This window comes from Phyllostomus hastatus, unplaced genomic scaffold (genome assembly GCF_019186645.2).
Source record: "Phyllostomus hastatus isolate PE091 unplaced genomic scaffold, TTU_PhHast_1.1 phas_contig_86, whole genome shotgun sequence".
Lineage (NCBI taxonomy): Eukaryota > Metazoa > Chordata > Mammalia > Chiroptera > Phyllostomidae > Phyllostomus > Phyllostomus hastatus.
The window spans coordinates 53110731-53124350 of record NW_025333977.1 but is presented as its reverse complement, the minus strand read 5'-3'; the positions used below and the strand labels follow the sequence as shown (position 1 = coordinate 53124350).

Sequence of the window (13620 nt, the reverse complement as noted above, 5' to 3'; positions counted from 1 at the left end):
ATCCAGAGGAAATGTCTAACTGCAGTAAAATGGATTTATGGAAATGCGCTCCAAACATAGCATTCTGTATTGAATTACCCCTCGTTAGTACTACAAATTTTCAACATAAAGTAAAATGTAATAGTGATGACACTATTATTAATTTTTAGTCATTTTTCTTTCCGTATACTAGAAGTAGATTAGCGATACTTCTAAAAACACGCACTTCTGCCCAAGTCAGTTTATCACACTTATAAACATATGTCAGGACAACATTCTCACTGTGTTGCTTATTAGGAGATGTACATAATTTAAAAGTTCTTGGGTCAAACATGTACATGTTACCTATATACATTTTCTTAAGGCTGGTATATTAATTTATATAAAATATATTTAGAAAAAAGGCTTTTTTGGAAGTTATAAAATTAGTAGAAAAGCAGAAAAGGGAGGAATTTATTATAGTTGACATCTCTTTTTTATGTTTATTACAGAATTTATAAGCCTCTAGTTAAGTGAAGGAGACCCTAGTAAGTGGACTGGTTGAGACCCACATTTATTCATGTCCATCACAGGTTGACTTTAGAGAGTAGGCAAGAGGAGAGGGGGAGGCAACAGCATTAAGAAGAAAGCTATTGCAAACATGCAAGCAACTCCCTGAATTAGAAATGATGAGTCAGGCTGGCAGAGGCCACAGGGAAGGAGACATATAAAAGACAAGGTCAGGTTTTACTACAAAAAAAAAAAAGGAAGTGACAGTGAACAGCCTATGCTCCTGAATTTCCAGTTGCCTGTCCTTTATTGAAGCCCAGTGAGCCTAATCCACATACAAATATACATTGGGAAATATTACTTTTTAAAAATATTTTATTTATTTATTTTTAGAGAGGGAAGGGAGGGAGTAGAGAGAGAGAGAAACATCAATGTGTGGTTGCTGGGGGTTATGGCTTACAACCCAGGCATGTACCCTGGCTGGGAATCGAACCTGGGACACTTTGGTTCCCAGCCCGCGCTCAATCCACTGAGCTACGCCAGCCAGGGCTACATTGGGAAATATTAGAATCAAATTCCAATGTACTGACAAACAAGGTTTTGGGAAAATGTTTACTTACGAAAAATTCAAATTACTTGAATTTTTTTTTATTTTTGAGTTGTCAGATTTTAGGGAATTTTCAGAATAAAAAGAGAAAATAACACTTGCTGGAGTCACTTTTAAAGGCTTTCAAGCTTTTCTTCTAAGGAAGATGATTAACTAGAACTTCAACAGAAATTGGCTTCATTATGGTTTAAATTTGGTAAATGTTAGAAATTTGAATACTGACCTTCTTCAGTAGTTCGAACTGTTTTAGATTCACTATCCATTCCTTGGAACTCATTAAAATAAGGTCGAACTTTAATTTCATAAGTCACCCCCTTTTTCAGATTGACTAAAACGGCATTTCGTTCATTTGGGACTTTAGCATCTAAATTCTGCCATGTTGATGTAGCTTGCAGTCCTGACGTTTGACGATACATCACTCGGTAGCCTTGAATAAACTGGGGCTGGCGATCAACCTGAAAAACATAGCAAAATGATTTTGAAACCAAAGGGAAGTATTTTCGACAACATAATGGATCTACCCTCATTTCTCTTGTCCCTGTTTCAGTCCTCATCACTTATCATCTAAGTGATGCCACGGCTTTCTAATTCACATTCCTGCTTCTTACATCCTCTTCCAATTCTGAGTTCGCATTGCTTCTGTTCTATTTCGAAACTGAAGAGAGAGACAACTCCCTCTCCTATTTAAAATATTTCATGGCATCTAAGATACCTACTTAATTAAAATTCTTTGGATTAGCACAAAATTCTGTCAGGACCTAGACCCGTCAATTTTTCTAGCTTTATTTCTTATCTGTTTGTTCTTTTCCTATATTCAACATTTCTTATTTTTGTGGTTGTATAGGTAATGTGCTACTAGTCAGGGATTTCCTTTATTATCCCTTGTTCATTCATTATTACCTTTACTTGCTCAAAACAGTTTTTGAGTTCCTACCAATAAACACCAGGAATTTTGCAAAAATCTGGGGATAAAAATGGAAACTGGCAAGAGTCAGTCTTTGCCCTCATGGTGTGTGGAAGCCATATGGAAGGTGGGCGTTGTCCAATGATCACCCAAACAGTATTCAAGTTTCAGCCACAACAAATACACATAGGTAAGTGTTGTGATTGAGATGTACAAGAAGCTAAGAAAGCCTAGAGTGGAGAGGAAGTTGACTGAATCAGGAAGGGAAGATGAAGTTTGCCTGAAGACAGTGCTGAGATCTACAAGAACAGTGGGATTCATCCCATGGACAAAGAGCAGGAACAACATGTGTATAATTCCTGTTGGTGGGGGAAGTGTATGGGAGACTAAAAGTTGTGGAGCTAAAGCTTGTACCCATTGATAAATATTAAGGTCTTTAATTCATTTACCAGTAGTCCCACTACTGCCACAATGTGACAACTTTCTGATCTTTTTATTCACTTAGTATATAGAGGATAAGCAGCTGTTTTTTAATGAAAATCTCAGATTTTGAATATGAAAACTCATATCAAATACAAATTTGAAAGTTTTTTGTTCACTCATAAATAAAATAAAAATGAATACATAAAATGTAAGCTAAAAGTGAAACATGTTCTCTTTGTACATTTATGAAATAATCTATTGGAGTTTTACCATTTTTTTTAATTTTCAGAGAGAAATGGATTTTTAGCTATTTTTAAATGTCTTACCATGTTTCTGGAAATGCTTCATAAATATAACTACCATAGCACCTTCTCCAATTAATATTCCATACATTATAGTTTAATAGTCATATTCCAAAAAGCCTTTAACTTGACATAATTCACAAATAAAGTGCAAAATTGAATGAAGAAGAGGTGGAAGAACCTCATTTTAGGAAGGATGAGGAGAGAGAAAATAGAATAGGCAATGATAAAAATGGTTATTTCAGCTTGTTCAAATATCTTTATCCAATTGTTAACACATTACAAATAAAAGCTATTCTTTCATGTATTCTAACTTTGACTTGTAGCATTTACTTTTATTAAGTAAATACAGAAAGTTGAAAAGCAGCAAAACCAGGTGGACAACACCAGAATCAACTGCAGTGACTAAAGACCCACCCTGTTACTGATCAATCAGTGGAGACCATGACCCTGAAAGGGCACACCTGGAAAACTGGTGACTATTCTACTGGAACCATCCCCTGACACCTGCCCTAAGATTCCAGTCTGCAGGAGAGAGATACAAGCCTCAAGACAAAGGAACCCACATGCATGGTCTTCAATGCCATTCCCTTTCCCTCCTTCTTCCCCTGCTTTCCCCACTGCCCTACATCTCCTAAACTCTAAGGCAGTCGACAGTTTGTCCCAGGCTAATCCCCTGAACCAATCCCCAAAGCCACTTTTTCTCTAACTTCCCAGTGAGCTAAGGCAGCCCAGCCTCTGCTCTCCTGTTGCTCCTCCCATGCTAAGACCTTCCTTGTTTCACTATCACTACCCTCAGCTTTAATAAAGATATTATCCTCCCACCCCCACAGAATCTCAGTCAAAATACAGTGGAACAAAGGGACGTATTTTTTTTCTGCCTTCAGAATGTCCAAGTTAGAAAAATTCATGAATCTGGTGAGCATGAACATGTGAGTTTCTATGTATAGCGAATTCCAGTTCCACAGTTGAGTTTCAACTAGTAAGAATTCCTTTACCTACCTAACAGCTTTCTAACCCTCAAAGATTTTCTGAAATTTGTGCTACTCTTGTATGAGGTTATGCCATGAAAAAATAAGTCCATCTCTACTGCAAACCTCATGGTCTTTGAACCCTCATCCATGCTATAAGTTTGTAAAACTGAACATATTTTTTGAAAAGCAGAAGTTGTTTTGACATTATAAAACAAGGCAGCTACAAAGAAAAAAATAAATTTATGGGATCCAAAGAGAGATATGCTTCATCAAAACTGTCAGTGTTCAAAAAAATCACTGTGGCATATGTTAGAACAACATTAAGCTTGCATTTTATAAACTTCTCTGCATTCACTTTAAGTGAATTTATATACTGAAAGAAAGACATAACTCACAATAATAGCTTGTTAATACTGAAAGAAGCAAGCTGTGTTTTTAAGAAGAACATTAAGCAGCTGTTTCCAGATGAAGGGAGTCTGTAAATCAGGGTAAATTGGTTTTATCCATGTTTGGTTTTCATTAATTAAGTGTTTTAGGGACTTTATGAAGCTAATGTTTACTGCACAATACTGCCTCGCTCACTTCAGTGTGCACGGCCTCCAACCAGTATTTTCTAATGATCTGCTTAATAACTAAGTAGTTTAACTGGATTTTGTACAGTTGTAATACATTCTTTTCAGAAAAAAAAATATCTGTTGTTACAGATGGAAGCAAAGATGAAAATGCTGAGGACTACCTTTAAAAAATAGGTGGGATTTTTATTGGATATGCATTCTCCACCATTGACTTCTGAAGCACATTTTGACAGGTAGTCATTTTCAAGTTAAACCATATGTGCTTGTTACTAGTTTTATTAATGTTTTGATTATGAGTTTGTACATAATTCCATGGATTTACTGAATTTTAAAAATTGTTATTTTCTGAAACATGAGTAAAAAAAGTTGTCTTTAGGACAAAGTGAAAAGATGAAGAGAGGTTTAGTCTTACAGCTTAGCCTCTTAAACTTTCTGAGTCTCAGGTTACTTAATTTGCTCAAGTAATATCCATGTTAGCACAAGAACACAGACACAATTAAATGACTAACATAAGTTAAAGCCTTGGCATGTTTCAGTGATGCACAATGATAAAGCATCACTGTTGGGTAAGGAATATACTAAAAACGGGGGTCCACATGTGACCCTCAAAGCAACATTTACATTGAAATTTTAAGATGCTTAATATTTATCTTTTTAATTAAAATAAAAACCCCTTAAACTGAACATTCAAAATAAATTTTCTCAGGTGGGCTTAGTCTGCTTAGTGACTGATCTCGATTTAGCTGAGTTCTGAAACTAGTTTACCAAGGGCATTCTCTCAACTCCAGTTGTTGTTATATTTAGGAGCAAAGGGTCTGTGATTCTTTTTGTCCTTGAATCAAAACAAAACAAACCCACACATACATATACACACCAGAATAAACTTTTAAAGATGGTATTTATTATTATTTTCCTTATGAAACAGTCATTTTCTTATAATTTATGCATACCCTCATTATAAAAGCAGTCATTTTTAGAATGTACCATTTGCTAACTATTGTTGCTTCAGGATTAGCCTTGTGGGGCATATGGATTTTTTTTAGTACAAACAACATATATGTTTGGTAATTGAATCCTGCTAACCATTGGTAACTCACCTCACTTGACCCCAAATATGAACACATGGGCTGGGAAATATATTTCTCCCCTCAAACCAACACATCTGTTAACTCCAACAATATGATAATTTAAAGAACATGCACATTTAGCAAATTGAAAATATGACATCGAAATAAAATAGTTGGTCATAATTTCTTTGGTAACCAAACTTACCCCTGTCTGGCTTTATTTCACTACATTTACCTCTCAACTACATGCTTACCTCGTGGGAACAATAGCCTGTGATACAACTGAACACTTTCTTTTCTAAAATAAAGAAAAAATTGCATGAAAAACAGGGCTAATCATTCAGCAGATAGTTATTGGAAGGGTATCCCAGAAATGATGCTTTGCTCTGAAAAAACAGAAATTATGAACAGATTCCAGACTCTTATAAGTAAAGCTCATAAAGGAGGGAGATACAAAAACTTGAAATGACAAGCTTCTTGGGATATAAAGATGAATATCACACGGTCCCTCTCCTGAAAAAACTCCCAGACTACTGACCTGCAATTTTGATCTAATTTGATTTTTTCTTTTGAATTTAATGACTTTTAAAGTGATTAACTTCATGAACATAATGACTTTGATTCTTATCCAAATAACTCCCACATTTAGAAGCAGCTTTAAAAAGCCTGTTCAAAACGCCCAACAGAGCAGAGAAGACCTTTTCAATTTAGTATAAGGAAAAATCTGCTATTAAAAATACAACTGTTTCCTTGGCCTTGTTAGTTTTCTTCTGGACAAAGATACAGAAGGATGGAAGAGGCATGGCAGATAATACTGCTACTGTGTCACTGGAAGAATTATGAGCTCATTATGTTCCCTTCATGGGAGCAGAAGAATAGAAACCATTATGTGCTGAAAATAGAGATGTCTATGTGAAATTACGTGAAAAATAAAATTAGAAGCAATGTAGTCCTAATCATAATTACTCTTGAAATATTATACACTTAGTTTTATTTTTGTTAAAGTATCGCTCAATTGAGCACTTAGGGGCCCAAAATATGACTGATCAGATAGATGGCCCTCGGTCTGGTGTAAGAAGTAACAAAATGCCCCATCTGGGATCATATGTTGAAATTCCACCATTAAAACACCTTCCACTCAACTACATATTTGTCTAAATTTCATCTTAAAAGCAGATTTGAATTAAGGAAATTCTAAGGTACTTTTATTTTAATAAATAATGCCTCCATGTTTCCTCAAAGAGAAGCAGATGAGAGTCAGTACCTTTTCTGGTGTTTGAGGATAGAGTTCACCACTTCATCTTTGACTGACACCTCTCTCTATAGGGTGTGTATATATTTGTTATGACACTTATCCCTGTGTACTTTCATTAAAAAGTTACATGATTCTCTCAAATAGACTTGTGTCTCTTTGTATAAGCCCCCCGAAATCTAGCACAAAATTGGTTCTCAAAAAAGGCTTGATGATCCCTGGCCAGTGTGGCTTACTTGGTTGGAACGTTGTCCCATAGAACAAAATGTCTTGGATTTGATTCCTGGTCAAAGTCCATAACCAGGTTGCAGGTTTGATGCCTGGTCAGGGCATGTAAGAGAAGACAACCAATCAATGTTTCCCTCACATCACATCTGTTTCTCCCTCTCCCTTCCTTTCTAAAAAAAAATGTTCTTGGGGGAGGATAAAAAAAAAAGACTTGTTGATCTGGATTTGTTCCATGGATTTATTGTTGAGAGGACTGGAATGATTCTATCATTGTGTTTTATAGTTCCAACATAAATTAAGAACTGATGTAAAACAAGTTTTTTCCTCAAATTCCTTTGTTGAGGAACTTAATGGGAATGGGTAAAGTAGTTATTTCTTTAAAATACTCAGAGAAGGGTAATCCAGTTTTGTTGTTTTTGTTTTCTTATTTGTCATTCTTCAAAACAAAAACAAAACAATAATAATAATAAAGGCACAATCATAAATATTTTCTAATTAAGATTATAACTAAAGTGGAAAATTTCTAGGTATCCTTAACTAGTATGTTCATTACTTGTACAAGATACAAAATCTATCACATAAACAGAAGGCTTAAAGAGTACGTGTTTTTCTATCATTCTGATGTATTTCCTTATGAATTTTTAGAAATTATAATAGAGAGATTCAGGGAACAAAGGAGAAGTTGGCACTAACTTTATAAGGCTCAAGGAAGATTATCTTACTCTTCTCAGAACACTGACACACAGAAAGACTTGGGCATATATGACTAACATGGTTATTTTTATGCTATTTGTTGTTTCTACTAAAGTGGCTACTATGTGGTCAAAACATTTTGTATTTTAAAATGAAAGTGAACAGGTTGATATTTATTAATGCATGCAACTGAACACATTAGCATATACTAAAATATCAATTTATTTCTTAAAATCATTAATTTATAAATTATGACAAATTATTAAAATTATGTATGTACATGTTTGGTGCTGCTATATGAGATTCAGTTAATAGGAAATAAAGATGATTGGTTTAAATTTATATGACATCTTCACCAAAATCAAAATCTTCCATGCTTCAAATAACACTATTAATAAAGTGAGAAACAGAAGGGTCAATCTGAAGAGGACAATAATAACAAGGGAATAATTGGGAATAAATACAAGTCCATTTATGTAAATAAAAAAGAAAAAAGTAAGAAACAAATCACAGATTAGGAGGACATATTTACAAATCATACGTAAAGAATTCTGCCCTGGCTGGCATAGCTCAGTGGATTGAGCACGGGCTGGGAACCAAAGTGTCCCAGGTTCGATTCCCAGCCAGGGTACATGCCTGGGTTGCAGGCCATAACCCCCAGCAACCGCACATTGATGTTTCTCTCTCTCTCTCTCTCTCTCTCTCTCTCTCTCTCTCTCTCTCTCTCCCCCCTCCCTTCCCTCCCTAAAAATAAATAAATAAAATCTTTAAAAAAAAAAAAGAATTCTTATAAGACTATAATAAGAAGATAAACAACCCAATTTAGGAATGGGCAAATAATTTAAACAGACATTTATCTAAGGAAGATATAATTGCTCAGTAAAAACATGAAAAGATGCAAAAATCAGTAGTCATCAAAGAAATACAAATCAAGACCACAATTACATAACACCTGTTGGTCACTTGAATGGTTATAATAAAAAAAGACAGATGATAACAAGTGTTGGTGAGAATATGAGAGAATTTGGCAAGAATGTGAAAGAAACTAGAACTTTCAAATATTGATGGTTGGAAGATAAAATGGTATAACCATTTTGGAAAACATTTTCATAGTTAATTCATGTAATGTTAAACAAAGCATTATCGTATTACTCAACAATTCCTAGGTAAACACCAAGAGAAATGAGAACATGTGTTGACTTGTACACAAATGTTCATGAAACCATCAGTAGTAGAAACAACTCAAAAATACTTCAGCTGATGAATGGATAAGCAGATGTATGTGATGTATCTGCACAATGGACTACTATTAGCTAATGAAAGGAATGAAATATTGTACATGTTACCATATGAGTGAACCTCCAAAACATTATGCTGAATGAAAGAGGCCAGGCACAGAAGATCACCTATTGCATGATTTCATTCCTATGAAAGGAACAGGTGAATCTACACAGACAGAGAGTAGATCAGTGGTTGTAAAGGCTGAAGTAGAGGGAATGGAGGAGTGACTGCTAACGGTAACGGGCACAGGGTTTCACTTTGGGATGATGAAATGCTCTAAAGTCAGATTTGGTGATGGTTGTATAACACTGTAAGTATACTGAAAAACACTGAGTTGTACCTTTTAACTCTGGTTTATTAATTATATCTCAATAAGGCTATTAAAATTTTCAGAAGACAGAGGTTGTTACATTTATATTGCAATCAATAAGTTTTTCCTATATTTATTCTTTTATGTACTGGGTACTTTTATTTTTGCCATTGATTACACCTTGATTTTAAACTGTAAGGGTTTTTATTACTATTTTTTGGGCTGTTTACTTGTTTTTTCTTTTTTGGTTTTGTTTCTCCCTTAAAGGAATGAAAGAGACTGCTAATAATGCAGCCTTGGGAGACTTACCGTCCATGTGACTTGAACAGTCGTGGGAGTCAGCACTACTGGAGTATGGAGGCGGACAATGACATCTCCCAGTTCTTTCTGTACTTGTCTGTGGTCCACTCCTTGTGCTGGTGGGCTGATATCTACAGGTAGATAACCATTCCCAAGTTGTGAAAATGCACAGTAAAGTTCCAACATATATTACATATGCCACTATTGTGCCCTTAGAAATAATTACAGGGGGAAGATAAAAACTCTTTGTGACAAAACATTAAAGAGTATTTATATACATACCATAATTTGAATGATTATATTTATTTTTTTAAGTTTTTTTTTATTTATTTTTTTAGAGAGGGAAGGGAGGGAGATAGAGAGAGAGAGAGAGAAACATCAATGTGTGGTTGCTGGGGGTTATGGCCTGCAACCCAGGCATGTACCCTGGCTGGGAATCGAACCTGGGACGCTTTGGTTCCTGGCCCGCACTCAATCCACTGAGCTACACCAGCCAGGGCTATTTTGATTAAAACATTATTAATAAAAGACTACATGCACTCCCTTATCCCATTCAAATACATTGGTGTGGAAGGTCTTATTATTTTCAGATAAAAGAATAAAATATGTGCTGTAAGACTTCTCTGGAAACATAAGTTTTATGCAATATTGAAAGACTTCCTTGAATGTTAACAGGGTAATATCAGAAAACTGCTGTTTCAGAATTTATTTAATATTTCATTCCAATTAGTAAATTGTGTGTTCTTAGTCCTTGACCTATTCAGTCTAGGAATGTGGAAGAAAAGTAATTAGAAGGACTGGAAAAATGAATTATATTACTAAAGGTAAATAAAATGAGGGAAAGAAGAGGAAGAAGCCCCCTAAATTCACAAAAATACTTTTGAACAAAAAACTTAGAATGCTGATAAAATGTTCCAAATAATAAAGTGTGAGCAGTGCACCAATGCCTGACAAAAGGTGATGCAGCTGCCATTTGAAACTGTTGCAGGGGTGGGGAGGAAGAAAAAATATTTGTGGTATTTAGAATAATATACCCTCAGCCATATGTTCTGGCTTCTTATTTACTGTTCACTTAAATACTCTTCCATTGTACCATACAAGGGTTTGTATTCTATATCCCTTAAAAATATAAATGATAGATATTCAACTCCAACAAACTGATATCAAATACTGAATTTCACACATATTTAAATCAACTTCTTTAACTGGTATACCATAATATTAGGTTAATTTTTTTCTCCAACTACCTTCTTTAAGGAAGGAAGTCCAATTTAAACTGATTTGTTATCTTAATCTTGTTTTCTTCTATTTTCTCAGGCCACAATGCAACACTCTTGCAAAAACATTTAAAGTGCATATCTCAGCCAAAACTTAAATTGGGTGTGCTAACTTAATTTGGGACATAAATAATGGGGAACTACACTCAGGTGACATTTCCCATTCCACTTTTTTCATCCTTAAACAGACCAAGTTTGATTTTAAAAAAGTTATTAATATTAGGTGAATAATGTTGACCTTTGGAGATATATACACGGTCTATTTGTATGTATTACAAATATTTGCTATTTAGTATTTACTAAAGTAATTTTAAATTCTATGGTGTTTAATATCTTAGAAAAATAAGAACACATACAGCAAAGTGTTCTTTAAAAAGAAGAACTTTGCGAACTGCAAAGCTGCTGCAAGTGTGGTGCCAAAAAATGATTGTGACATTCAGACACAAAACATGGGTTTTCCTATTAGACATCTGCTAAGAGAACATAACTCTTTTGCCCTATATAGTCTCTCAACTGGAACAAGTCAGATCACAAACAACTTTTCATTCATCTTTTTTGACCTTTTCACCGCAAAGTTATTTTATGAGTCGAGATTTAGTGACTGGCACAATTATTAAATGATCAAGGTCTGCTGGATTTAATCACACCAAAATCTTCCCTATTCTGTTATTTCCCTGCCTGCCTTCCATTGTGGCTACACACAAAAACGGACAATTTCTATCTACACAGGTAAAAATGATCTAGGTACTATTATTTTCTGTGTTAAAACCATGCACCTCTTTCTTTTCAAGTTTAATAATTTAATTTAATTTACCCATTAAATTCAGACACACTAAAAGCAATTGGATCTAGGCGAGGTAAAATATAACCAGTTTCAGGTCTTCAAATTCCTTGTTGTACTTTTTTCTTTCTCTTGAGACAGGTTCTTTACCTACAGGTTCTTTATCCTCATGGAAAATTAATCACATTACTGCTTAGAGAACAATGGCCAAGTGGCATTCTCTCCTCCCTTCCTGTCATCATGTCAGCAACATTACCAAGTCACGTGGTAACTTTATTTAACTTGATTCCTTCAAAGAACCCTTCTCTGTTATAATAGCATGCTGGTAACTATCACCGAACTACATTGTAATTATAATAATATTTTATGGCTGTATGGTGCTTTTCATAGTATAAAAATACTACTTTGAATTATATCTTGTTCAAAGCCTTTTACAAATAAGACATAATTAACCCTTTCTCAAGAACCCTGTGGGAAACAGGTTGTAACAAATAATAAAACCATTCTATTTTATTAATTCTCTCCATCTACTAGGAGAAAGACAAATGATAATGCCCCATCTTACCTTAACCCCTAGATTCCAACAACTTCGCATTTTGAAGAGACAGACTAGTAAACATGAGTCGAGAAATCTTCCATTTTCATCTTATGTTATAATGTTCTGGGTGGGAGTTATTTTTTTCTAAGTCAAATGAATCACATACCTCAGGAAGAAAACTTGATTTACTGCTTTCTGAAACAAATTGCTCCTTTAAACCTCTGGTTTAATAAAACACACTATGGAAATGCTTGTCAAACTTGTCAAAAACATCAGCAACACCTGCCAGCACCTTAACACAGATGACTTGGTATCTTTATTTGGGTACCTTAACCATTACAGAGCAGTCTTTAATACTGTATTATTCATTTCAAAGGAGTAACATTTTTCCTCCCTTTGAAGTATAATAAAGCCCCAAATTAGTTGGTTCACTATTCCTATATGAATATATCCAATTATTTTGTTTATTTTGCACTAAATAGACTCTGACACCTCCAGAAAGAGGACACATTCACTAAGGAGAACAGCACATTACCTTCTAAACTGGCTCAGGTCTAGTGAATCATTGTAACAAGCAATGCAGACACATTTATCTTTCCTGGTGCAATCCCTTTGCTCTTAAAGATCTGCGTAATGCCTCCTTGTAGAACAGATCATGTTTACAGCTCTTGAAATTACCTTGTGTGCGCACAGGATCTGACATAGGGCTTGGATCGCTGAGACCTTGAGGATTGATTGCTCTGACCATGAATAAGTAGATTGTATTGGGCCGCAGTCCTCTCACTGTGTAGAGGGTGGTTTTTACATGGTTGGCCACCGTCTGCCAGCTATTGCTCACTGATTGGCTGAAACACGAACAGAAGTTTCATTTAAAGAACAGTCATAAAGTTACTGGAAAAGGAGTTGGGTATCAATGACAAAGGTTAATGGCTGAAAATTAAATACGCACGCACACACACACACACAAAACATTTGAAGTGTTCAGCCCAATAAATGAAACATTTGGATGATTTCAGTTTATTCAACAACAAAGCCGAGCCCACCTAACGAAAGTGCCATGCACAACAAAATTAAACTCAGCCCAGGAGATGTGACAGCCCTTTGCTAATGCACAGCAGCCCACTAAATGAATACCTGTAAAAGGAACAGAGGCCAAGATCACAACATCAAGTTTATACAATAAATATGGTCCTTGTAAATGTATATATATATATACCTTGAAAAGAATTAACCTGTAGAAAGAATAAATGGACTACAGAGTAAATTATGCCAATACACTTTCTTGTTACAAGGTGTGTTTTCTTTTGTATCAATTCCACATGCAATATTATAATAAAGCCTTCTAAAACTACATATCTGTAAAAGAAGAAAGGAAGCATGTAATAAATATTTTTCCTTGGTCACATTTTTAATAAAATTGTACATTACACAGTATTGTGATTTTACATCTTGGAATGACCACATATCTCTGACTCCCCTACAGCCAGTTATGGGTGGCATATCCCTGGAGAGCACTTTTTGTCTAAGGTCAAATATTCCTTTTGTTCAAAATTAAGAGAAAATCTGATTTCTCAGGGACTTCCATTTATTTCCTAGAAGTCCTTATGCATCAAAGCGTGAAAATTATAGGAAAGATAGTA

At 34.8% G+C, this 13620-nt stretch overlaps 1 protein-coding gene across 13 annotated transcripts in view; it reads right to left on the bottom strand.

Annotated features, from left to right (window-relative positions):
* ROBO2 (roundabout guidance receptor 2) overlaps positions 1 to 13620 on the bottom strand; it is a 1629349-nt gene that overhangs the window by 74789 nt on the left and 1540940 nt on the right. For all 13 annotated transcript variants that reach the window (XM_045851089.1, XM_045851086.1, XM_045851087.1 and 10 more), the window contains 3 exons: positions 12659 to 12825; positions 9394 to 9515; positions 1299 to 1530 (listed from right to left, as the gene is read on the bottom strand). In XM_045851089.1, coding sequence (XP_045707045.1) covers positions 1299 to 1530; positions 9394 to 9515; positions 12659 to 12825 — 521 coding nt within the window. The remainder of the gene's footprint in view (positions 1 to 1298; positions 1531 to 9393; positions 9516 to 12658; positions 12826 to 13620) is intronic.